Source organism: Blastomyces dermatitidis (genome assembly GCF_000003525.1).
Source record: "Blastomyces dermatitidis ER-3 genomic scaffold supercont1.1, whole genome shotgun sequence".
In the NCBI taxonomy this organism is placed as follows: domain Eukaryota; kingdom Fungi; phylum Ascomycota; class Eurotiomycetes; order Onygenales; family Ajellomycetaceae; genus Blastomyces; species Blastomyces dermatitidis.
Window position 1 is genome coordinate 932,520 of NW_025544774.1, and position 27,711 is coordinate 960,230.

At 48.3% G+C, this 27,711-nt stretch overlaps 7 protein-coding genes across 10 annotated transcripts; 3 read left to right on the forward strand and 4 right to left on the reverse strand.

Moving 5' to 3' along the window:
- Window positions 1–805: 805 nt before the first annotated feature.
- On the reverse strand, window positions 806–4,020 carry BDCG_00104 (uncharacterized protein; the record flags this gene model as incomplete). The annotated part of the gene is made up of 2 exons (XM_045415610.1): window positions 806–2,720; window positions 2,794–4,020. The coding sequence occupies 2 exons, from the start codon at window positions 4,018–4,020 to the stop codon at window positions 816–818; spliced, it is 3,132 nt and encodes a 1,043-aa protein (XP_045279018.1). The 3' UTR covers window positions 806–815.
- A 301-nt stretch (window positions 4,021–4,321) lies between these two features.
- Window positions 4,322–5,301, forward strand: BDCG_16058 (uncharacterized protein; the record flags this gene model as incomplete). Its single annotated transcript, XM_045425332.1, has 2 exons — window positions 4,322–4,334; window positions 4,859–5,301. The coding sequence occupies 2 exons, from the start codon at window positions 4,322–4,324 to the stop codon at window positions 5,299–5,301; spliced, it is 456 nt and encodes a 151-aa protein (XP_045279019.1).
- A 571-nt stretch (window positions 5,302–5,872) lies between these two features.
- BDCG_00105 (lysyl oxidase) lies at window positions 5,873–9,928 on the reverse strand. Of its 3 annotated transcripts, none has more exons than XM_045415612.1 (3): window positions 8,115–9,928; window positions 6,776–8,046; window positions 5,873–6,641 (listed from the first exon to the last, which is right to left on the reverse strand). In XM_045415612.1, exons 1-2 carry the CDS (start codon window positions 9,328–9,330, stop codon window positions 6,887–6,889), a joined length of 2,376 nt encoding a protein of 791 aa, XP_045279021.1. In that variant the 5' UTR covers window positions 9,331–9,928; the 3' UTR covers window positions 5,873–6,641; window positions 6,776–6,886. The 3 variants fall into 3 exon arrangements, with proteins under 3 accessions (XP_045279021.1, XP_045279020.1, XP_045279022.1); XM_045415613.1 differs by having other exon boundaries at window positions 5,935–6,644; window positions 8,115–9,912; XM_045415611.1 differs by having other exon boundaries at window positions 5,883–8,046.
- Window positions 9,929–10,060: 132 nt separating this feature from the next.
- BDCG_00106 (HEAT repeat protein) lies at window positions 10,061–15,467 on the forward strand. Its single transcript, XM_045415614.1, has 2 exons — window positions 10,061–10,266; window positions 10,357–15,467. The coding sequence occupies exons 1-2, from the start codon at window positions 10,234–10,236 to the stop codon at window positions 13,960–13,962; spliced, it is 3,639 nt and encodes a 1,212-aa protein (XP_045271525.1). The 5' UTR covers window positions 10,061–10,233; the 3' UTR covers window positions 13,963–15,467.
- On the reverse strand, window positions 13,743–16,717 carry BDCG_00107 (translation initiation factor 5). Its single transcript, XM_045415615.1, has 4 exons — window positions 16,079–16,717; window positions 15,868–16,000; window positions 14,912–15,768; window positions 13,743–14,850 (listed from the first exon to the last, which is right to left on the reverse strand). The coding sequence occupies exons 1-4, from the start codon at window positions 16,100–16,102 to the stop codon at window positions 14,575–14,577; spliced, it is 1,290 nt and encodes a 429-aa protein (XP_045271526.1). The 5' UTR covers window positions 16,103–16,717; the 3' UTR covers window positions 13,743–14,574.
- Window positions 16,282–22,039, forward strand: BDCG_00108 (thiamine-phosphate pyrophosphorylase). Its single transcript, XM_045415616.1, has 8 exons — window positions 16,282–17,102; window positions 17,443–17,721; window positions 17,783–17,959; window positions 18,027–18,162; window positions 18,259–18,672; window positions 18,732–19,108; window positions 19,351–19,451; window positions 19,611–22,039. The coding sequence occupies exons 2-8, from the start codon at window positions 17,628–17,630 to the stop codon at window positions 19,932–19,934; spliced, it is 1,623 nt and encodes a 540-aa protein (XP_045271527.1). The 5' UTR covers window positions 16,282–17,102; window positions 17,443–17,627; the 3' UTR covers window positions 19,935–22,039.
- On the reverse strand, window positions 19,578–27,647 carry BDCG_00110. Of its 2 annotated transcripts, XM_045415618.1 has the most exons (9): window positions 27,252–27,647; window positions 25,596–27,051; window positions 25,465–25,513; window positions 24,630–25,409; window positions 24,138–24,545; window positions 22,890–23,907; window positions 22,772–22,787; window positions 22,582–22,635; window positions 19,578–22,442 (listed from the first exon to the last, which is right to left on the reverse strand). In XM_045415618.1, exons 2-6 carry the CDS (start codon window positions 26,951–26,953, stop codon window positions 23,737–23,739), a joined length of 2,766 nt encoding a protein of 921 aa, XP_045279024.1. In that variant the 5' UTR covers window positions 26,954–27,051; window positions 27,252–27,647; the 3' UTR covers window positions 19,578–22,442; window positions 22,582–22,635; window positions 22,772–22,787; window positions 22,890–23,736. The 2 variants fall into 2 exon arrangements, with proteins under 2 accessions (XP_045279024.1, XP_045279023.1); XM_045415617.1 differs by having other exon boundaries at window positions 22,582–22,787.
- Window positions 27,648–27,711: the final 64 nt, after the last annotated feature.

The following is a 27,711-nucleotide window of genomic DNA, read 5'->3' on the forward strand; positions in this document are numbered from 1 at the left end:
AGATATGTTGGGAGAACCAGGAGAGCCAACCCTCTCAATCGTAAGATAAAAAGTAAAAAAGAAAAGACATTGTCTTATATAGGAGGGTATGGCAAGAGGGCGTTGTCTGTAATTCCATCCAGCTAACAGCTATCAATTTCCAACAGTACCAGCACTCAGAACCTAGCCAAAAAAAGAAAGAAAAAAAAAAAAAAAAAAAGAGAGAGAGGGAGAGAGATAGAGAGATAGAGAGAAAGAGATTGGAGTTGGCTGAAACGCTGGACATCCTAACGGAGATGCCCCCTTCAACTCAATCTGAAATTAAGTAGCGGTAATAATATACGCCGTGAGGGGAACATATTCAATTTTGTGAGCATCAAGGTACCCCATTTTCCTTCAGGGACCTAGTAGAAGTACTCCAAATTAGCAAACATTTAGCTCAAAAAGAATACTTGGGAAATTATAAAAAGCATTACCAATACAAGTCGCACCAGCTCCTGGATGTGTAAGGGCCGCACCCAACTAGTTTAATCCACATATGCTTCTGAGGCCATCTAGGAGTTGCCGGTGTAGAAACAATCCAAGCAGGAAAAAGTGTTTTCGATCCCAGGTATGGGGGGAGAGGGGGGAGGAGGAGAGGAATGTAAAGGCATAACTGATCGGCCTGGATGTATAAGAGCCTCTGGGCTTGCAAGGGCTAACCGCATAAAGATCCATACATACTTAGGTACCTGTAAGCCATCATAAAATCCTAGACGATGTTTTTAAAAGGAAGAATAGGTATGCTGTCTCAGGTCCCCTGATAGTGGTAAATTGCAGAAACAGGCGTAGGTGAACTAGGCTGGCGGAGTCTTTTCTTTTGGCTTTATTTTTGAGAATAAGCTTGATAGTCGTGAGTGTCTCTTTTTCTTTGGGGCGGCCGGAATAGAGTCATTATTAGGCGCTGGTATCATGATATACGGCGGCGCTCCAACAATCGGTGTTCCACCGCCTGGTCCGACTTCCTGACTACCCCTGTAGGATATGTATTGTGGTGCTAAGGACCCGGCGTTGAGATAGGATCCTGGTGTATTATTATATTGAGTGTTTCCTGAGTCCCAACTTATATGCGAAGTGGATGACACTGCAGAGTGCGATCGTGAAACGTTCGTGCCGTTGTGATTGTGTGTTCCAGGTATTTGGAGATACGAGTCGCTCAAGTATCGGGCAGGTGGCAGCGGTGGCGCCCTTTGCGGCTGCTCAATCACATCCTCGAGTTCGGACATGTCGAATCTGGAATCTCCGCCAAACACAATGGAGATGAGCTCCATAGCCGTGCATTTCCCGCTACGTAATCTAGTAGAATTTATCTCCGAATTCCTTCCTTGGATATTGACCGGGCATATTGCCTCAGGATCCGCACCTCGAAGCAGCAGTAACCTTGTAATCTCGAACCAGGATTTTGCCTGTTCGGAAAACTTGCCCTTAGCCTTGATCGTGAGTAGGTAGATAGACACGATGCAGCGAACCCAGACAGTCTCGCCCTCGTCCACGTCGTTTGGAGTGGCGCCTCGATCAAGCAGAAATTCAACCATTTTCACCCTGGGTTCCTGATAGTGAACACCTTCCAGCTGCTTCAGAATGATGACACTAACGGGGCTTGTGGTGGCGGTCAGAGCGAAGGCCAGGAATGGCTTACCAGCTCGGCGAAGCGAAGCCCCTGAGGATAACTTTTGTTCAATGTATGGGATTAGCCCATATTGAACACATAGGGTAGTAAAATCGTTATTCCACGCCGGCTCGAAGCCGAACCGGTAGCCTGTATTTACCCAATGCGCGGTTCGATCGCAACGTCTCTTCACGATTGCGGCCTCTCGAAAATGAGCAGCGGCTCTATCCAACTCATCTAGGAGGCTAACTTGTGCTTCCCGCGAGATATCCTTCCCCACGAGGCGGATGTGGTAGAGCATGTCAAATACAAGCGCCCATAAGGCCTGGAAGTTGCCCTCCGAATGTGCCGAGTGCCGGAGGCCTTTGATCCGAGCTACGTACGCTCTAGCCAATGTCATGTTGGCATCAAATTCTGGAGTGTCCACTGCGACAAGCTGCACCTCTACTGTTGGAGTGTGTAAGAAATCGCGGACCGTTCGATGAAGGAAATCAACCTCGTAAGAGACTATTTCATCCACCACTCCGTCCATATTGGAGTATGAATCACAGCTCTTTCGACTGCGGGACTCTAACAAGCCCTTGCACCTACTATTGAGTCTCCGCTCAATTTCTTCACAGCGAATAATCTCTTCCTCTCTTGACATAGGTTTTATCTCTCTTTTCAGTGCAAAGTCGGGGTCAGTCTCATCGAGGTAAGAGAACGTCAAAACTGCCAGAGGTTTCGGGGCCTCGAGTGCTAGGCGAAATAATTGCGAAGCCTGCTCGAGGTAGAACGTGTCTAAGCCTGTCAGAATATGGAAGAAGAATTGCTCGAGGTCAGCCGGGATCTGATCAAGTCTTCTCTGGAGATCATGCATTCGGTCCGCGTTGGTGAGCCCATCCATTAGCGACTTGACCACGAGGTAGACCCACAGAAAAACGCCAGAGGCCTTGTTAACAATCTCAGTCACCAGTTTGGGTGCGCGTTCTGGCTCCATAGATAGCGCCCGTGAAAACCTCGGGTGGTTGTATAGAGAATCGTGGGCAAACGCCTTGATATCGTCGTGCGTTAAATCCTGCAGGGTAAGTTTTGGACAATCATGGAACGCATCCTGAAAAAGCAGCCACGGACGGCTTGCGGCGAGTATTTTAATGTTGTCACCTTGACTCATATCTACAAGCTACAAGCATATCGACTAGGCCCTGGTGGTCGCCATCATATTCATCAAGTCCGTCGATGAGGAAACAAAACTTAGTATCAAACTTGGTGTCTAGAAGTAACTTGAATGCATTCGTAAGCTGCGAAATCGTCCAGGAGAAGTTCGTCGTTCCGTAGGTACTGTAGAGCTGTGCTTGATCTGGGAGGACTTTCGGGATGAGATTAGGCCTCTGCGACAGAATTTTGTGGAGTAAGCTCTGTAGCAAACCCAGCTGTGACTTTTGCATTGAGGTCCCCGGGTTCCAGAAGTAAAAGCTCGCAAACACAATTTTGAGGGGTGATGCCCACTGCTCTAAATACTGCAAAGTCCGCCGGTCCTGGTCAATGTATTTCATCAAGGTAGACTTCCCGGACCCGGCTTTTCCACTCAACCAGTATATACCGTCACCATTGCAAAGCCAATGCTTCAGATTATCCCTGCGAATGTGCTCGCCTGCTTTATCCTCCAGGGTCCAATTGAATGTCTTTTTATGTGCAGCGGAAATCCATTCGCGTCTGTCTTGCATGTTTGGGTAATGCAGGCTTTCGAGGATTTTTTCCTTAATCTTCTTCTCCGAACCACGGGAGACCATTTCGGATAGTAATTGCGAGACTTTCGAGATATCTTCTTCTCTGGTGGGGTTGTATTTCGCGTGTCGGATGGCATTCAGGATCTGGAAACGAGTCTGCCGAGCTTCGTCAAGAATTCTTGACTCAGACTCGATAATGTCGTGCCTGACTGCGTCCACATTTTCGTCGAGAGTGGTCTGTTTGGCGTTGGTGATCACAAGCAGAACCACGACGATCTGTTCACGGTATTGTTTGAGTCGATTATATAGTTCCTGAATATTATCTCGACCTAGAGTGCTTTTCAATGCCTGTCTAACACTTTTCCAATGTTTATGAGTGCCCTCCACTTTTGCAGCTTGTAGGGCCTCGATCAACTCCTCGCCGATCTGGTTACAGTGCACGGTCAAACTCTCCAAAGCTTTCTCGTCCTCGGAAACGGCATAGGCGCAGACTTTGCGAGATCTGTTTTGTAGCCGCCTATTTAAGGACATTAAGTTCTGGGCGATAGCATCCAATTCGATATTGTGCACCTCAGCTCCTTCAGCAGAGGTGTATATGTCGTGTGCTTTGGAAACCAACCTGATTCCAAAGTCAAGCAGCTGCACCACGGTGGCTGCGAGGCTCACTGCGCCGATAGGATCCATGGCTAGGCTGAACGGGTCGCATACAACGGCAATTTGGATGCGAAAATAATGCACGGTAAACCCTTCCTCAAGACTTGGAGGTGTAACTATCTCTTAGGAAGAAGAAGATATCCTGTTCGCCTCGTTAGCAGGGCGAACATATGGTTGCAAGAAGCCCCCCAAAACCCCTCATTTCGCCGTCTGTCCTTAGTAAAACTAGGGCGGAAGGATTCAACTGCATTCTGTCAAATCAGGCCAGATGTGTTGGCGCCTTGAGGTTCGCTAACGTTAACTTAGTTAGCGGAGGTTGACGACTAACTACATGCGCGTGCTAGGTAACCAGTAACTTACATGTCCCCAGCCATTTGCACATAGCTAGAGTCACTGTTGAAGATCACATTCAGCTGTAACTCTTGTTACAAGCCTTCCCACACCCTCTAGATCCCGATCTGCTGTAGGATGATGGATAGGACGATGAGGGCTCTTTTGTTACCCACGTGACCTCCGCTCATATCCATTATTTCCGCTCCCACTACCTAGGTAGCTTGCGGAGTAGAGTAGCTTGCTTCAAGATAACCAACCACCCCCAACCCAACCCACATGGGCCACATCTGATGCGACCTCCTGGTTGCTAGGCTGCTAGCCAGCACTAACTTTTCTTTCTCCATCGTCAAGTTGGACCAACCAACTTCTATCCTCCCAGCTCAGACAATCCGAGCGGGTGGGTACCTGGCATCTTACTTCTTCTAAATACACGATCTTAAGGCTAGCCAAAAGTCAACACCTTCTCGTTTAACAAACGACATTCAACCCATATAATCATGCTCACCCGTCTTATGAACATGATCACCCCCTCTAGCGGTCCTTCTGCACTCCTCGTCGTTGGCAACTTTGGTGCCACAATTCGTGTGCTTCATCCTTTCTGAGGATAGTACCGTTGAACGCTTTGGCCTCACAACCCCACCTTCCACCACCACATTCCGTCACCGTGGGGCCACAGAGAAAGCCCGCAGGCAGATTGGTGTGGTCACACTTCATATTGGGGATGGCGAGACCACCACCAGCTTTCTCGATGATGTTGAGACGCAAGCCTGCAAGCTGTGGAAGGATTCTACAAGCGGAAGTCTCACACAGGTGGAGACAGGGAGCGATGAGATGGTTCAGCGAGTACAAGATGTTCTGCAGTCAGCAGCCCTCGATGCAATTCACAAAAGAGAAGGACGAGGTCGCTCTATGAATGCCACACAGACATATCCTGTTTTTGTTGTTCATATCACACACTCAAGGCCCGGGGGATTCTGACTGAGCCAACAAGGTTAACTTGATGAAATTCATCGTTGGCATGCAGCATCATAATACATTGATGTAATGTTTATTCCCCACATGGCCTGCTTTGTTCAAAAACAATAATATCAATGAGAATGGCTAGCCACTGGGTGATTACAAGCCATATCTGGTCTATATCAATGAGCTTCAGAGCTTGACACCAGATGGTTACGCAATACAATGAGCTTACATCCTAAATTTCATAAGGGGAAATCTGTTATTAGGTTATTCAATTTTGTTTCAAGTTCTAGAGAGAGTGCTAGTTGCTTATAAGTAAACCTCTAGTTATTCTAAAGACTGCCCTATATATCATAAACTAGTTAACTACAGAGTGCATGTAGAAATTATTAATGAACACTGCAGTATTTTTCCTACACACTATGAATGAGCAGCGTACACTATTTACGTTCTTATATTAATGGCTAATCAAAACTTAGTTCAGGAGGAAAAATGGACGAAGTTGAGGTAGCTTCTGACTGTGTGCCACGGCACTGCTGAAGTATCTACGGCACTAGTTCTAGTAGAGAAAGTTACCTTGCTATGTTTATCTGGATGGCATAAAATCTTCATCACAATTCAGAATCCTCTTATAGAGTACAAATTCAAACATGTCATCATAATGGCTATATATTTTTCTGAGGCTGATGGCAGCCAGCAATCACAACATTTATTTAATATGCTATTACAATGTTGCAGTTTTCAAGTTTTCAACATCACAACGCTTGTCAACCTAATCATTGATACTCCGAGCTGCTCTCCACGCACCGCTGCTCACCATGGCTCTGCACCATGAGAGTTCTTAGTAGCGAGAAGAGCTCTCTCGGGAGAGCTTGTCCACACCACAGGGGCGGCTGGTTGGGACCGGCCTGTCCTCATACACGGAGAGTTGTCCGACTGGGACATCCCCATGAACCCCCCACATGCTCGAGCTGATGGGTTTCCTGGACCGGGAGATGGCTACCATCATGTCAGTATACTTTGGGTATGTCGAACCATGGCTCTCTGGCGGCCATTGGCCAGAGTGGAGGAGGGAACTGTTAGAGGCTCTGCAGTCTGTTTGCGCTGTGAGTCCAGTGCTGGGCGCTAGGAAATCCTGGATCCGGTTGATGCTGATGAGGTAGAAGAAAGGTACTGGAGAAACGTTGGCGGCGCGGGACGCTGTTGTCGACGTTGTGAGAATCGTTCAGGGATAGATACGACGATGATTGTGCATGGGCTTTTGAAGCCGACCTGCCAGATGCCTCGCAGAAGCCTGGTTGCCTTGTGATTCGATGAGGATAAGAACTAACGGCAGATAGATGGTAGTAATTCAAACTCTGCTAATTGTAATCTCTGTAAGCCCATAGGCCCTTTCTCCATAAATAATACTAGTCGGCAAAGATGGGATTCAAATCTCTGCCATCCTGGTTGGCAGCAGGAATGGACCCGCGGTCATTCAGTGTCTACTTACAGAGAGCCTTCCATGGATAACGCTTCCCATTTCACTATCCATCCCCATAGGGTATGCGTTTACTCCCCAGAAAAATTATGTACATATCAACTAGAAGCTTCCGTTCCCCCATTAGACTCCTAGAAGTGGACTAATACCCAAAACCGGTTCCTCAATGTGAATTTTGCACTGGGGAAGCTCCACACCGTAGTTTTCGAAATCCAACTTGTTACTTACCTGGTCTGCTACCACCCAGCGCCTATTCATCAAATCGCCATCTTGTGCCCGGTCGAAGAAATTGTGCGGTGTAAAAACCATACTGGCATATGAGTCGCTATTCAATGTCACAGGCACATCCTCAGAGCGGGTGAAATGGTGCATGCCCATATTCACCCATACGACCAGGTCTTCCTGGTCGAGCGACTCGCCATTAAAGAACCTGCTGAAATCCTGCTGTGGCTTCCATGCCAAATTGGTATTTTGAACAGAGTTTGCGAAGGGCTCATTGTCATGTTGGCGTGTGACGGCGAGATGCTGTTTGGCGAATTCAGAGTTCTTGCGGGTGAAAGGGGAATGGGAGATCGGAAGGTGGACGTTGGAGTGGCCTGGAACGATCCGATAACCACGGCTTTCACCCCAGGCGTTTTTCTTCGCTCTATTCACCACGCGGTACATGGCTTGGTTGTTTGGTTCGTAGTTCAACCGTTCTTCCTTCTCCAGGAAGCTGGCTTGAAGCTCAATTTGCTCAAAGATGCCTAGCTCAGGGAACCACGGCTGCGCCTGCTGTGCGACGACCAGTTTGCTTATTTCGAAAGAGTTAGTAGAGTCAACGATGTCAAAGTCGGCTTTCCAAGTCAGTATGTGGCTGTGGAGCGAGCCTTGGGTAGCGTTCTGGATGCGAGGCCCCCATCTCTTCTGTGACTGATAATAGGGGCTCGTGAGGAGGTAACCGCTGGCACGAACTGAAATTTCAAGCGACCCGTCGAGGTGGAATGCATAGTTAAACATGTAGTCGTAATTTCCAACCGTAGCCACAGCACGTATTATGAGCGCACTGCCTTTGACTACACCCAGTTTCGCGAAGCCCCACCCGGACTCTCCGCCACCATCACGGTGCCGGGAAAGAGGAAATCCGAGGTCAGTTTCAAAAATACAAATAGAATCCGGGTTGATGACCGTGCGGTTTCCCGCGTGGTAAGTCAAGTTCAAAAATGTGGACCCAAATGGGCAATCAAAGCCTTCAAGCAGGATTTTCATTTCGATTCCTAGGCTATAATGGCTATCCTGGAAGGCTGCGGGGGGTAGTTATTAGTTTTGCACACTTCGTATTATGGGTGTAGGGTGAGGTGAATATACTGACCTGAGCTCGCCGCCAGTGGTTGGTTTCCTCCATACTGGGTTAGGGCTTCTTGAAGGGACAACTCGTATAGAATGCGTTCACCCTTAAACTTGACATCAAAGAACATGAGGCCCAAAGAGCGACTATGTGCCATATAGAAAGACCAACCCATATACTCCACGTACCGCTGATCTTCATCCAACTTATACCTTTTCCCACCAAGCTCCCCGAGAGTCGCAGAGAACTTCTCATCAAGCGCACGAGTTCCCATCTCAGGTTTACGATCCAGTAAAGTCCAGGAGGCGTCTCTGGTCTGCTTAAACTCCTGCTCCAGCTCCCCAGCCTCAAAGGCTAACGTAAGGTCATCAACCGTAGGAAAGAACCGCTCCTTTGTCACAAATCCTATTACAGAATACGCAGAGGGGTCTGTTCCAGTCCAGTCAATGAGGAGAAAGAAGTCCAACGGAGTCAGGAAAGAATTTGCTGGAAATCGGAACATAATATTTAGGAATGCATTTTCTCCATCAAAAGAAACAGGGTCCGTGTAGGTGGGCATTATTGTCGTTCTGTTGTCCGCTTCTCCATAGTACAAGCCTCCTTGAAATAACGCGGACGTTATGTGCGCAATGCTGGACATAGTGGACGTAACCAGCGGCTCTACCGCCGTCGCACGCACGTCGTCGAAGACACGAGCATTAAAAGGCACGGACCCGCCCATCCCTCCGTTATAAATGTAATCTAGCGGTTCGAGTATGGTCTCAGAGGATACAGGAAGGGGCCCAACCATGTACTCTTGAGACCTAGGAGCTTCACGCCCTCCTTCAAAAATGATAACCCGGGCGAATTTCGGGGGTGGAGGATTGTCGCCGTCAATGTAAGCAAGCACTGCAGATTTGTTCGTTGGCAAAGCATCGATCCAGAAGACATAATTATCTGTGACAGTTGCGTTGTCAGGATGTGTTAGGTTGAGGCCAGTCGCAGGATCATGAAGGAGCTCCCAGACAGCTAAATTTTCCTCGGCGCTAATTCCTGCCCAGACATTGGTTTTTGGAGAGTTGGTGATAGGCACAGGCTCAGCGAGGCAGAAATCTTCCTGCGCGTGCTCGAGGCGACGATCGTTTGCTTGGGACCATACTTTTGGATACGTGCGTGACGCTGTGGCGAGTTGGATTAACCCCGCGACTAAAAGGAAGCTCAGTAACATGGTCAGAAAGCAGAGGTGATTATGCGCCGCCATTCCCCATGCAGAAACGGGGGAAAGAGCCCCTTTTTATATTCGGCACAAAGCGCCCTTCATCTGAATAAAGCTTTGTCAGGTGCTACTGTGCCTTCGGAACTTAGCCATTTGGCTGAAAGACTCAGTTCTTCGCAAGATCTTTCAAGTTGTACAAAAGCAAATCATGTAGAAATATCGCACAGGAATTGGTTCCAAGACAGCCTTGGTAACATCACTCGAGGTCTGGACGGCTGGAGAAGGAGAAAAACCCCAGAATTGGGCCGGACAGGAGAAACAAAAGAACCATCACGGATTTCAAAATTCGAAATCCTTGCATAGGTTCACGCAGATACTTCTGCGCTTCAATCCCTGAGGTATCAGCATCGAAACATCGAAGCACTTGTTCCGGTAGTTGGCCTTAAGAAACTCAGTCAGAGCAGCATGGCAAAAGTGGAATATTGGCTGTGTCTTCCCTGCATGGAGCTACTGATGCCTCCAAAACCTAAGCACCAAAGTAAATACAGTCTCGAGACAACCCTCGATCTGAGAAATACGTTGTTTGTCCACTCTTGACTTCAGATTCGATTGAGCCGATCAACGGCGAACTGCTTCAATGGAGATGTAACAAAGTTAACTTGGTTAATTATCTAACTATAAGTGAACTACGTTACTCTTTTGCTTAGTAATAAATTAGTCATAGGTTCATCTTGAGCCTGGATAGTTAGCCATGTAGAACATGTAGAACGCGAAAGGATGCTCTACCAGCTTGGACAATACTATTCTCCAGGGGCTATCGGGATATTGAAACCCATAAAGCATCCTCTTGCTTCACTATGGAAATCTATATCCGTGGCAACCCGTGATTCCCTGCGCTTACGACCTTGGTGCATCTGGATATTGCGCTGCCTCAGAGCTTAAAACACAATGGCGAATTCACGACAGCAGGCCTTTTCAAAGGTTTGAAGCCGTTTCCTCTATTGAGCCTAATCTATCCTCTAAGATACACTTGCTAACTGTGCTATAATTTGTTATTTTGTTGCCTAAAAGCTCCGCCCTCCTTGCGTTGAGCTAAGTTCTGCTGGGCTTAAATTCAGAGGCAACTTCGCAACCTCCAAAGAAGTGTTGCAAGCCCTTGAGCCTGTGCATTCCACATTGTTAGAGGTTGTCAGTGAATATGGTCTCGATGAAAAACTTGCAGAATACGCATTTTTCCCACTATCGCACATATTCAATGAAACCCAAAGGGTTTCTGTTCGCTGCCTGGAGCTGGCCGTGCGGTGTCTGCAGATTCTTATCGAGAAAGGATGGGGCCGAAATCTCCCCGTGAAAATGGGAAAGCAGTTACTGATCCTTCTTACCATCATAGCTGGTGGTCCCCCCAGTCAAAACCGAGATCAAGGCCAGCGAAGGCCGGATTCGGAAGAGCTAATTGTTGCCGCATTTGATTGTATTGCAAGCGTGTGCCATGTCCTACAAGGCCCTGCGGCTGAGGTAGAGATATTCAATGAAGTCGGGACGTCCACTATTGTTGATCAAACCGTCTACGTCTTACTGGAAGGTATTACGGATGGTCCTTCAGACCAGGTCCAACTGGCTGCGGCAAGTGCTTTACGTTCCCTGACCACTCGCATAAGTCATCGTGTCATCCTGGCTAGCCTTTTACCCCGAAGTGTTTCCGCATTAACTAAAGCGTTGCGGCCAACTACACAAATGCGACGGTCATACCAAGTGCTATGTTGCTGCTTGCAAGGACTCACAGAAATCTTGAAAGCTGTACTTAGTGATTCTGATGTTAACGCCTTAACACCGAAGAAAAGCGATGATAAAAAACAAATGGGAGATAGTATGATAGTTCTCGATGACTCTTGGCTCAAAGCGACAGCGTCTCAGGTAAAACTTGCTCTGGGAAACGTTATTCAGCTGAGAACACATAACAGGCTTGATGTTCGCCACCGTTTACTTGAGTTATGCCTCATGGTAATTGAGCAATGTCCGAAATCACTTGGAGACTCTCTTTCAATGATGGTGGAAACCGTGGTTGTCCTTGCTGAATATGACACTGAAGGCTCAGCAAACGATGCTTATGTCGCCCTAAAACACCTCGTCATCTCATCTAGCCCCGTCCTAGAACTCCTCAAGTCCAGCATGTACACATGGACGATAGCCTTGCCGAGAATGATGCAGTCAGATAACGACGCTGCCAAGCAGAGGGCAATTAAACAGATATCGAATGCGTTCCAGGTCTTGTCGCAGACTCAGCCAAGCTCAGATATCTTAGATGACACTCTAGCAAGAAGCTTATGCGACAGTGTCTCTGCGGCTATTCAATCGCCGTCAACGGCGCCCCAACCTCTACCTAGTTCCTCTATTACAGGGACAGAGCTCAGTGTTCTCGAGGACGGGGGTCGGCCTACATCCTTCCAACCTGTGCTACTGGAGCATCGTAGTCAGCGAAGAACGCTCTCAGAGCTGCACTCTATGATCTCGAAGCTGGGCGCCACCGACACTTCTCTGACAATGGCGAGTTCGATGTTGAAGAGAATGTACGGATCGTCAGGTGATGGTCTCCTGGCCCCATTTTGGCTCATCCTCGCATTCATAAAAAGTGCCCCAGCAGATCTAGCGTCAGTAGATGATATGCTAGAACTGGATAGTGACACGTTATCTCGCTCCGCCATTATCGAAGAGTTATACTCAATTTCGCTCCCGATTCTCACAGATTTATCAACTGCAAATCCGCCCGACTGGCGGCTCCCCGCACTAGCCCTTGAAGCTATCGCGCTACAAGCAGAGCAGCTAGGTGAAACCTTTCGTCCCGAATTAATTGACGCCTTGTACCCTGTGTTGCAATTGATGGGCTCTAGTAATCCCAACATGCAAAACCATGCTGTTACCTGTCTTAACATCCTCACTACGGCTTGCAAATATCCCAACACAAGTGCGATGCTCGTCGATAACGTGGATTACCTGGTTAATTCGGTATCTTTGAAATTCAATACCTTTGATTTGTCGCCTCAAGCACCCCAGGTTCTACTCATGATGGTGAAGTTATGTGGAGCTTCTCTTATCCCATATCTGGATGACCTAGTTGGATCGATATTTGCCGTGTTGGATGCCTTTCACGGCTATCCTAAGTTGGTGGAGCTATTGTTTTCTGTTTTAGGAGCTATCGTAGATGAGGGCGCGAAGAAACCAGCACAGCTAGCCATTACAGGTCCGGATACCAATGAACCCGTTAACCACCGGAAAAGGCCCCTCCAGCCTCGCAGCATTTCAGATGTTGCGAATACATTTCAAGAACGGAGGGAAAAACGAGCCCGTGCTTCCCAACTGGAAGCCAATGATGGTCTGGAGAAAGAATCTCACCCCAAGCGTCCTTGGACTTCAGAACATGATGGGCCCAAACCCATGGACGAGGGTGAGGATGACATAGGCTCAGAAACAGATGAACTACCACAACCTGCCACAGAAGAAAGGACCCTAAGTAGGTCTCACACCCTGCTCCTCAGCATCGCCAAATCCATTCCACCCCATCTCTCCTCCCCATCGCCATTCCTACGACGCTCACTACTCTCAATCCTATCCCGCGCACTACCCATCCTCGCGCATGACGAGAATACCTTCCTCCCCCTAATCAACGACCTCTGGCCTTCTATCAGCGCTCGAATTGCTACTCCACCAACCTTCCCATCGGATTCCACCACGCTTACAACCACCCACACAGCCTCCACGCAAATCCGTAACACCGCAACTAGCATCGACGAATTCGGCATCCAGGAAGAAACATTCGTAATCGTCGCGTCTTGCACCGCAATCGGTGCCATGTGCGAAGGCGCGGGGGATTTCATGGCGTCCCGCATCGAGCATGAATTCCCACGGTGGAAGAAACTCTACCTCCGCGCATGGGAGCGGGTACGACAGGACTCAGAGAGGGCTGCGGAGAGGCAGCGGCAACACATGGGGCAACAGGAATGCCTTAATGCTCGTACCATCTCGGAGATGGAATCTTTAACACCCGGCACTGGCAGCAACAATCAATCCTCCGTTTCCACCAGAGTAGTGACTTCACAATCTCGCCTATCCCCCCCTCCACCACTACTACCATACAGCACAAAGTTATTCACCCCTCATAGCTCCCTATTCCGGGCGCTGACACGCCTCTTTACCACGATACTCTCCAACGTGTATCTGTCTGCAGACATCGGCGATGAAATTTCCGAGTGTCTCGGTACTCCAATATCTTTCTATCATCCTGATTATTACATCACGTATGCTTGGCGCGCCGACGCAAAATCCAATGGCGAGAAGCAGACCAGCAAGACAGAAAATAAAGGAGTAGAAGAGACGTCGGGAACGGGAGCGGGGACGGAAGAAATATCTCGAGCGGTTCGGGCTATGCATGCGCGGAATGCGGATTTAACGTGGTTTATATTTGAGAAAGGGCGGGGGAAGGGGAGAGGCGGGCGTGATAGGGACAGGGATGTTATTGACGGGCTTGTACAGGCGGAGCGGAATATTGAGAGGAGGATTGCGGATATGTTAAGTTCTCAGCCGCAGTCGTGGACACAGTCACACTCACAAACGCAGGGAGAGCTGCAATCAATGGGAAGCAGTGGATCGTGGAGGTTGGCCAACATGATTGGAGCGGTGTGATGGGATAGGAAAAATGAATAAATGTTGTTTTTGATATATGATGGGCACATCTATGCCGCCGGTTATCGATATTTTACAGTAATCATACCCATGAACTCTCTGGATACTATAGAAGACATAAGTTTTTCCTTTTATAAATGCCCCTACTGCCCCAAATTGGTCTACAGCCTGCAGTTTCATATATCACTAATAATTTCTGTAGGTAGGACGATATTATCATAAAGAAGAATAGTATGGTTTATGCAATGGGAGACAAAAATAAAACCTTTATTCCTCCTGCATTTAAATACTTAACTATACTTAAAAAACGAAACGAATGTATTAAGTTGGGTTGATTTGTTCAAAATGGAAGCAATGAAACTTATCCAAGAGAGCCCCAAAAAAATAAGTAAAGGGGAAACAATAGAAGTCGCAAAGGGATTAATTGAGATTTATTCTTAATTCTGACGCAGAGTGGAATTGGCGGGTCAACCATTAATTGATACAATTGATCACATATAGCAAAACTGACAGCAAGGGGACGGGGGAAAAATGAATGAACTAATGGATAAAATCCCTCAAGAAGAGAATGTCACGGCTGGAAGTTGGTTTCTGGGATGCTTCAACAGGAATTTACTCCTCATCGTCATCCTCGTCGCTTTCCGCGGTCTCAAGCCATTCGATAAACTTCTCAGCGGCTTTACGGACTTTCCTGCTGGTGGCGATGTCGACGTACTTCTTGCTAGCCTTCGAGCCCCAGGCCTTGAGGACTTCTTCGGAAACGAGATCCTCCTGGTAATAGGCGAGTAGGATGGCGGGGACACTTTGGCAGAGATTTGGGCGTTCAATTCCAACTAAACGCTCAGTTCCTCCAAGGAATGCCTTCTCGTGGCGCTCAGAAGTGATCATCTAAAGAAAATTTATTAGTACCATAATTAAGACAGGGTTAACGGATGGAGTGTGTAATTACCTTCTTGAGCATGCCAGCCCTGGACGGAATTTGCTTAACGATTTTGTCGTCGAACATGGTTTGAGCCAAGACGGCGAGGGTCTTGTGCTTCGACTCAATGCCAAGCTCCTTGGCTTTCATATAAATGTCGATGTCACTAACATCTGAGACACCATCCTCAGAACCATTGGCGGAGCTTATGATCCAGCTCCCGAGAAGATCGTACGCGGAAGCCGACCCATTTTCCCCTTCCCCGTCTTCATCACCATCATCGATGACGAGAGAACGCTTGACATCGTCGGGGAGTTCCTGGGCGCGAGCTTTAACAGCTTCCTCAGAAACATCAACTGCCCAGTCGTCATCGTCAATTTCAGCCGTCTGCTCGATTCCATCAGCCTCAGCTTTAATGCGGCGAGTGAGCTCATCATCACTATGGGCCTCGAGAGCACCATCGCCGTTTTCCTCCCCTCCATCGGAGTTGCTATCTACCGGGCTACCATTTGACGATCCGTTTGCCTCTCCGTTCGTCTCTCCCTCACCTTTGGCCTTATTTCTCTCGCGTCGAGACTTTTTGGTGGACTTGTCCTTTTTACCCTTCTTGGGCTGGTTCTTCAGAATGAAGCTGCTAAGCTTGTGACGAAGGTCAACATCAGATCGCTCACCACAGGCTTTGCAGTCCAGGATAATACGAGGTTCTTTGACTACAACTTCAGTTTCTGGGTTCTTGCACTTCTTGCACAAAACGAATTTCACGATGAACCCGTCAAGGTAGTCCTGAAGTTTGGCAGCATCATGAGCGCCGTTGATAATCCAGCGATCATCCGTTGGCTTAGCGTTGGCCTGAGCTCCAAGTTCAAAGCCGAAGTACTTGATTAGGTCTAGTGCACGGACGTTAGCATCATACTAGTCTTGGCATCAGAACGTCTCAAAAGAGAAAGGGACAGAGTGAACAGGAAACTGTGCGGATAGTAACTTACAGGCAGGGGGGCGACCCAAGGACTGGGCGACGTTGTTGAGATTAACAACAACGGTCTTGATGCCATTGCCTTTGCCTTCGATCTTGGCCTGGAGGCGCTCCATTTTGTAACGGTAAAAAGGGTCGGGGTTGTCCTAGTAAAAGCGTGTCAGTATATCTGGGCCGAACTTAAATCTTGAGCAAACAAACAAGGCCTTCAAAGAAAAACTTACCCGACGGATATTGATGGTAGCCATGGTGACGATAAGAAGAGAGACGAAATCCTTAAAAACCCTTAAAAGGCTATAGATGCGGGCAATATAGGACGAAACGCGGAGAGGGCCTGGGAAATGGAGGTACGATTGCTACAAGACATGCGTATCACGAATTTTCCCGTGATATCTTGAGTAGTATAATGAGAGCAAGAAATTTCTACTGCTCAGCTGCGAGAGGGGGGGGTTGACTGGGTATGTCAGGCGAAGTGAATCTCAGCCACAAGATCTAGAATGGTAACTACAAGGTTTTCGCACAGGGCGAAAAGATTGCAGCTTGAGCGGCAGGTGGTGTTCGAAAGCGTTGACGTAGGGCGAATACATAGACAGGCGCTCTATCTTTCTTGGTAGCAGAAGGCTTAGGAGGGACCTGATGAGGAACGTGGGTTGGGCTGAGACAACGAGATATCCCGGTGAGTACGGAATGGTGGAACGTTGAGATCAACGCCGATTATATGGGTTTCGAAGCAGTATCAGAAGGCCCAGTTTAGAGATCAAACTGTCTGGATAAGTCGGTGTGGTGATGGTGAGAATGAAGATGTGTGGTGGATGGAGGATGGAAGATGAAAGAGAAAGTTTTTGAGGGAAGACAAGGCAAAGAAGAGGCGGCGGTGGCTAACTAAATCCGGTAATTCGGTGGCGGCAGAATTATAATTTTTCATTGAGCGCTGACTAAGCGCGACAACCCGAGCCCACCGAGGCCGGATGATCACGTGATATTGTCCGTGTTTGCTCCAATTAGGAAATTTGACGTCAAAGTTGCTCTTGTGCAATGATACATCGCCATTTAGGAGAAAGACAGAGTTCCTGCTTTCATATTTCATTCTCTTTTACATATAAATAATTGTAAAAAAGACGGAATTATTTCTTTCATTTTCTCTGAATCCCCTGACTGAATACTGTCTTTCCAATCTCGTCTCCATTTTCATTATAGATTACTACTATCCACGACGCAAAGAAGTTACGGTTGCTCCTGAAAACTCAGGTAGATCATCCCTTTCTCCGGGACCTCCTTAGCATCATCTTGTTTCCTACATTTCGATATATGATGTATTCATATGCGTGTATATTTTCCAATCTTCCGCACTATCTATCTCCCAAGATATGCTGAGCGCGTTGGTTGGTCTATTTAGTGTGCTCCTTTCCATTGTTTCATTGCATACATAAGAATAAAATCTTGATTTGATCCTGTATTAAAAAGAGAGAGAGAAAAAGCTACATGCTCAAATTCATTAAAACATATCTGTATTCTTCATAGTGCTGTCTGCTCTTCTTTACTTTGTTATATATGTTGCTGGGAGTGAGTCACTAATTAACTTCATTAGGAACACAAACAAACATCTTTCTTTGGACCCTTTTCCCTCTATTCCACTTCTACTGATATCAGCTGGCCCGCCCATCTTGATATCACTTGCTAGTGTAACGACCAACTGCAAGCAACCTCGTTTCATACACTTTTCCTAGTCACTACAAGAAAGAGTATACCTCTGCCCTATTCCATCGCATAGCCATGGACCTCTCCGTATACTTGGTAACGGACTCTACTCCTGCCATTCTAGGCAATAGGGATTTGTGCGAGGTAGTTCAAGATGCCCTTGAAGGGGGTAAGTCCTTACTCGCCGTGGAGTGCATTGCCATATTTGCTGATTTGCCACTATTAACTAGGAGTCACTGTTGTCCAGTATAGAGACAAGCATAGTGACACTGGTGTTATGATTGATATGGCGAAGAGACTCCACGGAATTACGAAAAAGTATAATGTTCCTCTAATCATCAATGACCGAGTCGATGTTGCGTTAGCTGTTGGTGCCGAAGGCGTTCATCTTGGACAGGATGACATGAGTTAGTGACGCCGTCCTTGCCTGCTATATTGCGGGAAGCTAAGCTGTGTTTGCGACTTTTCTTTTAGAAATAACTGAGGCGAAGAAATTATTGCCACCCAACACCTACATCGGGGTATCAGTACGCTCCAACGAGGAAGCGTTCAGGGCAGTCCAGGATGGCGCTGATTACGTCGGGATTGGAACTGTATTCGCGACGCCCACGTAAGTTAGTTGATCTTACGAGCCCCTTACTGTTCTTTGATCATCCTGAAGCTTAGGATCTACAAATTATGGAACTTTAAATTGATCGTGACAAAGGAAAACCGACACCAAGTCTATTATCGGGACTGCTGGCACGAGGGATATTTTGGCGTTTCTTTCTACAATGCCCAGAAAAGTGGGAGCTGTTGCAATCGGTGGTATTAACTTGACAAATGTCCAGCGAGTTATCTACCAATCACAAGCACCTCTTAAGAGCCTTGATGGGGCTGCGATTGTGAGTGCAATCATGGCAGCGGAAAGCCCGAGAGAAGCCGCCGCATCGTTCTGCAGACTTGTGAAGCAAATCCCTGCCTCAGCCACTTTACCCGTCCCTCCTCGAGAGAATGAAGTTTCCCTGTTATTAGATCAAGTACCAGATATCGTCAGCTTGGTGGCTACAAAGCGACCGCTGTGTCACAACATGATCAATTTTGTGGTGGCTAATTTTGCTGCAAACGTTGCAATTGCGATGTAAGAACTCTCGATTAGTTATCATTCAGCCGGGTTCATTATAGCTGACTTTAATATAGTGGCGCGTCTCCAATCATGTCCGGGTACGGTCCTGAAGCGCCTGACCTCGCCAAAAACGGTGGCTCATTATTAATTAATATGGGGACCCTTAACAACGAAAGCCTCGACAATTACCTCCAGGCCCTACGGGCTTATAATGCCGAAGGAAACCCTGTTGTGTTTGATCCAGTCGGGGCTGGTGCTACCGACATTCGCCGCAAAGCAACGAAACAACTCCTTGCCGGTGGATATTTCGATCTCATTAAAGGCAATGAAAGCGAGTTGATTCAGGTGTACGGTAAAGCTCGTGGGAATCAGGTCGGCGTCGACAGCGGACCCAGTACTTTGAACCCCGAAGAAAAGGCGAAGCTTGTCAAAGACCTTGCGAGGCGGGAGAGTAAGCTTTCCTTCTTCACCCCCCCCAGCCTTCCTCCTTTTTTTCATTCTTGTGCTACCTTGCGTGCCTTGTTTTGTTCGGCGGGAAATATTCAAAGAAAACAACGACCTACACAATCCATTATATTACATGTTTCCTTTCTCCAATCTATACACACATAACAAACCTCCCCTTAAGGATTGGCATAGGCAGCCACCAGGCTCTTGATTCCGAAATGTTTAAATAACCGCCTATTTTCCCAGGAAACATCGTTCTTCTCACTGGCAGTGTGGACTACCTGAGTGATGGCGAGCGCACTCTCGCCATTGGCAATGGCCATCAGTTCCTCGGCCATATTACAGGCGTAAGTCTTACCTCAACACTTTACCTCAAATTTATTTTCATTTTTAATTTATTTTTTCTTCCATTGCCTACCAAAAAAAAAAAAAAAAAAAAAAAAAAAAAAAAAAAAAAAAAAAAAAAAAAAAAGGCCCAAACTAACCAACCCAACTCCACCGCCTAGACCGGCTGCATAATCGGCACCATGGCCGCCTCCTTCCTCGCCGTGCACAGAAGTGACAAGCTACTCGCAGTGTTCGCCAGTTTACTCCTTCTCGAAATTGCCGCTGAGCGCGCCGCCATGAAAGACGGAGTACACGGCCCCGGCACATTTCTCCCGGCTTTTATCGATGAACTATTCACGTTGAGGCAGTGGGCTGTTGACTGGAAAAGTGGTGATGCTGCTGGTGGTACTGGTGCAGGCGCCAAAACATCGAACGGTGACGCTTCCGCTGTAGACGAGAATATCTTCAGGAAGATGGCGAAGGTGCATCTGATCAATATGTAGACGGAGAAGGAATGCTCTTTGCTCTTTGCTTTTTATTTGTTTTATTTTTTATTTCTGTTTGTCGGTGGGTGTGTGCGTGCGTGACTCGATTGGGTTGTGTGGTCTCCTCAACAATGCTGTGTGAAAAGTTGTGCAGGTCGTGGTTTTTAGCAGTTGATGGGTTTGATGGATTAATGGGTGATGATTGATTCTCTTCTGTTATTTCTTTTGAAATTTCTACTTTTGCCTATTGTTTTCTTCGACTTCTCCGTCCTTCCTCTTGTCATAAATTCTTTTGTTTTCTCTCGATTTCTTCCCTTCTTAAGTTCGCGAACTTTTCCCAACTGTCTACCCCCCGTCTTTGCACACCAGGGCTGATAAAAGAACAAATCCCGAATTAACCCGCCCAGGTTTTCTTTTCTCCCTTCTCTCTATTTGCGCTTTGTTCGTTTCTTGCCCCCATGTAATGGGTCCCCACCTTCCACCACTTACCCTCTCAGCTCCGCGCCCGGTTAACAGCAGAGCGCCAGTCGCTACTCTTTCCATCCTGCTGCGGGCCAGCACCACTAAGCCCGCGCGCAATTCGCGACCCGCCCATTAACACTTTACACTTTTGTCCCCGAACGATTCATTTGTTCAAAGGAGATATTCGACGGCTGGTTTGCCGTTCTCACACCCCCGGATCAGCTCACGCAGTGTTAACCCTCCACTCTATCTCGGGAGTCTATGGCGTTGAAAAGCAACCCCATTGAAGGATGGTTTGCGTGAGGAAAGTCTGAACGGAGAGGAAGGCAGAATTGATTCGGAACATGTCGGCAATACATTTCAGACTTGAGGGAAGAGGAAAGAACTTGGTGAATACTACCTACGTCACTGGGCCTGAGTACAATGCTGCTGCATACTTTCTCATCGCCCGCCACTTCGGTACGGTTTCGGGTTTCTGTGTATTTTCTCATCAGCGACGAGTGGCGTCCGCGCCCTCCCCGCTTCAAAAGACGTCTCGCTCCGCCCTCTTTTCTATTGCTTTCTCGCGGGTGGGTTCTCGCTCTCTCCCTGCATCTCCCCCCCCTTTCTGTAGCCCTTTGTGAGCGAGGGTGGGGGGTTGGGAATCTTGCTGGGGGAGAGAGGGGAGGGATAAGGGCTACGGACGGTCCATGTCGCACACCCGCTGAGCAGGCTCGCCATAGTCATTCCATGGACATATAGTTATTGTCCAGTCATGCATGGCCTTAAATGTTCAGCTGCGCCCGATTCTCTCGCTCACCACACGCCCTCAGCCACCGGTTTCTCTGTTCTCCTGATCGCCCTACCATTCCTCCACCTGCAGTATTTGCCAGTCCAGTTCGATGAACCGGTTCCTTTATTTTTTTGGTTCTTTTTTTCTTTTTTGGAAATTAGTACTAGTGAACTACTTTACAGAGCATCCGGCGCCGCGGCTGTCAATTTCCTCCACTCAGCTCTTCTCCTTCTCTGCTGTTGTCTTCCCTCCTCTTATCTCGCACCTTCACCGCCCGCCCCCGGGCCGGCCCTGCTCTTTTGCAGAGGCAGTGCAGTATGGTGGGAGAAGACACGAGGGAAAGTGCAGCCAAGAGCGCGGCAGCCAAGAGCGCGGAGTCAAGGAGCTATTTGGGAGTTTTGCTGGGTAGATGATTATGACATACATATATATATATATACTGGAATTGAGAACATGTTCGTTGCGTGACGGAGCACCTAGTTATGTTGTTGGTGCCTTCGCAGGCCTCACATTTCTTTTCATCAGCCCCATCGATTCACAAAAGCTTTACATTCGCCGAATATGAGATAGACTTATACCCTCTACATGTCAGAAACATACAATTGTTCCCTTACCCCTTGTTTCTCTTAGCCAGATAGATTAGGATTAGATACCAGTTCCCTCCATAAACAAAAACAGCCACGTCTTAAAAAAAACAAAAACAATGTAATAAAATAACTAAAACCTAAAAACAAAATCAAATCTTACTCCCACAAAACACCCCAAGCGCCTTCTTCGTCTCCTCCCCACTCTCCTTCACAAGCCCACTAATCTGCCTGAAAACAGCATGCTTCGCATCCCCCATAATCTCAAACAACAGACTCTCGCTCGTCGTCACAATCGCCCCCGCATCCCTCAGCCGCGCCAGCGCCACCACCCGTTCCTCAGGGTTCACACTGCTCACCCCATCAGCAACCACATACACTCTGTGGCCCAGCGCCAGCAGGTCCAGCGTCGTCTGCGTGACGCAGATGTGCGACTCGATGCCGACGATGATGGCGTCGAGGGGTACTGGCTGTCCGCCGTCGGCAGCCGCGGTGGTGGTGGTGGGTAAGCAGGCTTTCAGCTCTGGGGTTACCATGGAGAAGAGGGTTTTGTCGAGGTCGGCGCGGACGTTGGGGTTTGTGGCTGGGTCGAGGTAGGGGTTGAATTCGGAGACGGTGGCGCCGAGGCGGGCGCGGTTTTGGGTTGTGATGTAGATGGGGATGTTGAGGGGTTTGGCGGCTTTGAGGAGTTTGGTTGTTGTGGTGATTCTGGGGTTGGTTATGTTAGTTTATGGTAGCTTCTCGAGTTGGTTTATTTTATTTTATTTTATTTTATTTTATTTATCGCCGCGCAGGTGTCTGAGGTCGTGGGAGGGATGGGAGCGGAGAAAAAGCGGGGAGAGCTGACAGTTTCGGGAACTCATAGATAACCGGGCGGAATTTCTCCTGGATATCGCAAATGCTGTAAGCGCAAATCAAATCCCAGCGCAGCGGTCAGTAAACCATGTCGCGTCCTGTAGTAGCTACAAAGATACAGCCTCCTCAGGTCTCTTCATAATCATCTAACTCGTATTGAGGGGCGTGTGGGGTACACATACAAGAGAGCCGGATTGCCTACCACCCACCACCCGCACGACACAATGACCCATCTATCAGCAAAATCGCATTCCTAACCTATCTCAAACAGAAGAGAAACACAGGCATAGCTAAACTTACGAATCCGCTCCGCCTTCGCATTGCGTGCAAGCGCAGCTGTTCCGGTGGACGACATTCTTGCTGGCGAGATAATGGGGCTTTTGGAGTAGCGTTTTGCGGCACGGAGCGACGACGAGGGAGCAAACGAGGGGAGGAATCGGGGCGAGAAACGGAGGGTGCTCGTTGGCATGAGGGCACGACGTGGGAGGGGTAGATTGGATGGGAGATTGCGAGGTTGCGAGGTTGCGAGGTTGCGAGGTTGCGATATAGCTATGTGAGAGAGAGAGATATCTGACGGAACTCGGGGAAATCGGGGAGTTTGCCGGTTGGTCGGGTCGGGAACAAGTGGTTGAATTGCCGGCGGCGGCGTTGGGGTTCGGAACAGTATTGCCGGCCCGGCTTGGAAGTTGGAGCCAAAAGCATTGCGGGACTCCGGCTCAATGTTCTTCCGTCGCTACTTCATCTTAAAACAACAACTTATCATTTTTAACAGTACGGAGTACAGATATCAAAACTGAAAAATAATAAAATAAATTTCCCCAAAAGAGCTGAAATCCATATGTATTATGTATGCAAAAGAAAGAAAACCACAACTCTATGGATGCATGCATGTGTATGTGTGTGTGTGTGTATGTGTGTGTGTGTGTATCACTGGGGAATCTCAACCAGCAAGAAAATGGAAAATGGAAAATGGAAAGAATCTATACATGCCAGCCAAGCCACCCACCCACCGACCCTCTTCTTTCTCCCTCTCTTTGTCTTTTTTCATGTACCATCATCTACCATCTTCCACTCTCACACTTACCCCGCCCTAAGAAAAACAAAAACACCCACTTTCATCCCCCCGGGACCCCCTATATCATAAGTCTCACTTATGTGTCCCCTTCCCCTGCTCCTTCATAAACTTGACAAATGACTTCTTATGCACCAGCCCCGCATACTGCCCATCGCGCAGGACACACATGTACCGCAGGCCGAGTTTGACGAAGCATTGATAGACGAGGCTTATGGGTGAGTGTATATCGAGGGCCACGGGAGCCTAGAGAGAAGTAGTAAACACAATATCGGTTAGTTGTGTGTATATATATACTTTGTATTTGTATTTGGCATTTGGCCACGAGGGCGGATTGTGAAGAATGGATGTGGATGTGGGGAAATAAATTAGAAGAAGAAGCGTAAACGCAACAGGAAAAAAAAAAAAAAAAAAAAAAAAAAAAAAAAAAAAAAAAAAAAAAAAAAAAGAGAGAGAGAGAGAGAGAGAGAACATACCGGATCAATAAACGGTGTAAAATCCGCCATCCGCCCCGTTGAATCGACCCTCTCTCGATCCCGATCCCCCTCCGCACTCCAACCCTCATACGAACTATCAATACACATCAAACACATCGCCTCCTCCTCGTCCTCGAGCCTATCAAGCGCATACTCAAGCTCGGGCGCAGGGATCAGCCCGACCAGGATATTCTTGCGCAGGATCGGCAGGCCGCCGTCCAGTTCGCCGGCTAGGAGGAGCACGTCGAGTTTTTGGCGCAGCTCCGTGGCGGGGACGAGCGGGGAGTTGGAGATGTCTATGATACGGTTCTTGCGGACGCGGGGGACGAGTTCGCTGAGTTCGATGTCGGAGGTTGGGTGGAGTTTGTTGTCGAGGTAGGGGTAGGAGTTCATGTCCGTGAGGAGGTCCTGGAGGTGTGTTAGCATAATCATACGGGCGAGTTATTGACCCACGTGGGTGAGTTTGACGTATAGGAGGTGGAAAAAACTTACATAGATGCTCAGCGGTTCCATTGCATCCGCAGTCCATTTGGCGCAGAGGATTGCTAGGGAAAAGGGAAGCACATGGTCGAGGCTACCCGTTAATTCAAACAGGATGATAACCAGCGTCACAGAAAGTCGCGTAACACCGCACATCGTAGAGCCAGCAGCGATAAGAGCGTAAACTCCCGGGTTTATGCACGACAGAGCATCCCGCGAGCTGGAGCAGCTGCCAAAAAGAAAAGAGTCTGGGAAATGTACAACGAAATACTGGGCAATGTGGCCGACGATCCTGCCTAGTAAGCCACCGACAACCATAGACGGAACGTAGATGCCGGCAGGCACTTTGATGCCAAATGTTATAATGGTCAGAATGCTTTTGATAACAAAAGCAATGACAAGGTAACGGATCACCTCGGGGATCTTGTCGCCCGTGGGGCAGAGTCCCGTTCTCGATTCGGTGTCCGGATCACACGGACTGGCAAGCTCGAAAAGAAGTTCTGAAACGGGCAGCTTCGTATAGCGATTCCAAAAGCTAACTAAGCCCGTGATTAATGAAACTAAGACGACTTCCAGCAGCGGCCAGCGTTTGATAACGGGAATGCGGCGGAACGACTGTGCCCACAGTTTCGAGGCTTTGATAAACAAGGCACCCGAAGCACCTCCAAGGACCCCGAGGAGCATAAATATCAGAAGCTCGAAAACTTTCCAGTCTGAGACATATCGAACCTCGAACAACACAATTTTTCCGGTGCCATACGGGTTCAGGAATTTTAAAGAGAGGGCGGCAGCCTATTCCGGGATTAGTGTACATCACCACTGTAACTTATAAAATGGGGCAGCTCACAATGCAACAGAAGAATGTTCGAAAGAGTGTTTTGGGAGGGAAATAATAGCTAGGGCACGGATTTTGTTAGCTTTCGAATGCATCCTTGAAATGTAATATACTTTCCTGCTCTAACAGAGCAAAATGCGTACCTGACTTCTTCCAGACCGAACAAGACGCCTCCAATAGGGGCACCAAATGCAACACCAACACCGCTAGCAGCACTAGCACTCAACACCTCACGCCGTTTACCATCGTTGTGGTGATACTTCGAGAATATTCGACAGGATATGTTTCCAATGCAAGAGGCAATATGGACGTAGGGGCCCTCTTTTCCAACACTTAGTCCCGAGGCGACAGCCAACACAAGAGCCAACGTCTTTATGACCAGTGTTTTGAAGCCCAGATATCCATGAAGGACAAACCCACTGAGGATGACCTTCACCTCTGCAACACCACTTCCAGCAGCAGAGTAGTAAACCATAGGGGGAGCAGCAACTATCCCTCTCTGTGGCGACTGGCTAGAGGAGCTTGTTTTCCGATCGCGTATCGGTGAATCGCCGGGCGACTCTATCTCAGCTCCTAGATCCTCATCCAATGTAGATAGTGAGACCGATGACGGCACGACTGTTTTCGTAAGAAGCGTAAGTACACACGAGCACGCTGCAAGAACAACAGCCCAAAAGACAAAAGCAACAAAGTCGATCCATTTCCGGTCGATGGGGGACGACTCTAAAATCTCCGCCCAGGACAACCACGCATCACACTCGTGCTCCTCAGGCAAGCAGCAGCGTCGTCTGCTGAAGAACCAGTTCTCCGTACAGAACCCTTCTTTGACGTCAAACATGGCATTCTCCGTAACGTCGACGAAATACGCGACGCAGGCCGTTAGGCATCCAATGACCGCAACCAAAATCCAGCCTTGCGCTCCGTCAGCCCAAGCCAGCAGCCGCCCGCGAATATCCCTGCGGCTCCGCAGCTGTCTGAGCCGGATGCCATCTGCGATGCTATCATGCACCCAGTCGGTGGATGTAAACTGGTCGTACCACACCCTGTCATCCAAAAACGAGGCGCCCAGGGAATTCTTCGAGGAATAGTCCCCCGTATCTGTGTGCGACCAGTCGCGTCCACCGAACTTGACAGCCTGGGAGTTTGCGCGGCTGTGGTTCCTGGGTATCCGAACACTGCCAGCGGTGCTGGGATGTCTGTGGAAAGGGGGCGGGCGGGTGCTAGAGGCAGGGTTGGGGATGGTGGTGTAAGTGCGGTTTGAGTCGTCCGCAGCGCCCAAGAGACCTGTTCTCTCGTCCATGTCTGTTGTTGTGGGACGACGGGGGAGACGGCTGCGGATATCCAACTCCGCAAAACGAGTAGTTTGTTCACGCCGGCTGGTTGGGGATGGCGGCGAGGTCACTATCAGCCGGGGATTATCATCTTGGTCGCTGGTGCTGTCGTCGTCGTCACCACCCAGCCCAGAAGCGTTGGAGACGGATCGCTGGAGAGCAGGAGTCATTGTATTGTAGTAGAGTGGTGGTAGCAACAGTAGTAGTCGAGGAAGAAGTAGCAAGCACACTTCCTTGGAAAGTCAAGTGTTACTTTATTTCCGACAGTCTATTAGAGATAAAGTCATAACAAGTCAGCTTACCCGGAGCGGGCAGATGTCAGAAACAGGTTAAAAGGCAAAGGAATGTCATGTGGGACATGGGTAGCTTTGGCAGCGAGCACTATCCGCGTTTTCCTTGCTGCTGGCTGTCAGGCGAGCGGTGGGAAGAGGCTGGGGATATTTAGGATAGGAACAGACACAGACAGACCAAGCAAATGAAGGCCGCCCTCCTCCCCAAGAACCATCCAAGGGCAGAAGCAAGCCAGCCCAAGTCCCCCCCCCAAAAAGGTTAGGATCCAAACTGGCGCATTCAAGAGACGGTTGTAGTAGAATTGAACACACACACAAATGTAGATAGAGCGCGGGCGTGATGATGTTCTGTTTTGTTTGAGGTCAAGTTGTTTGGGGTTGTTTAACTAAATAGATAGATAACTAACTAACTAACTAGTTAGGGAGGGAGCGCTAACTAGCGCCAGAGGAGAAACGCGCGATGAGGTCACTGTTACTGCGGGGGGGAAGGGAGGGAGGTTTACATATAGTAAGTATTATTATTTATTCCTCTACAACGATTGTTTTGTTTTGTGTTTTGTTCTCAAACATGAGAGAATGGATTTTAGAGAATTTAGGTACATGTATGTAATGTACTGTACATGTAGTTACATATGTAA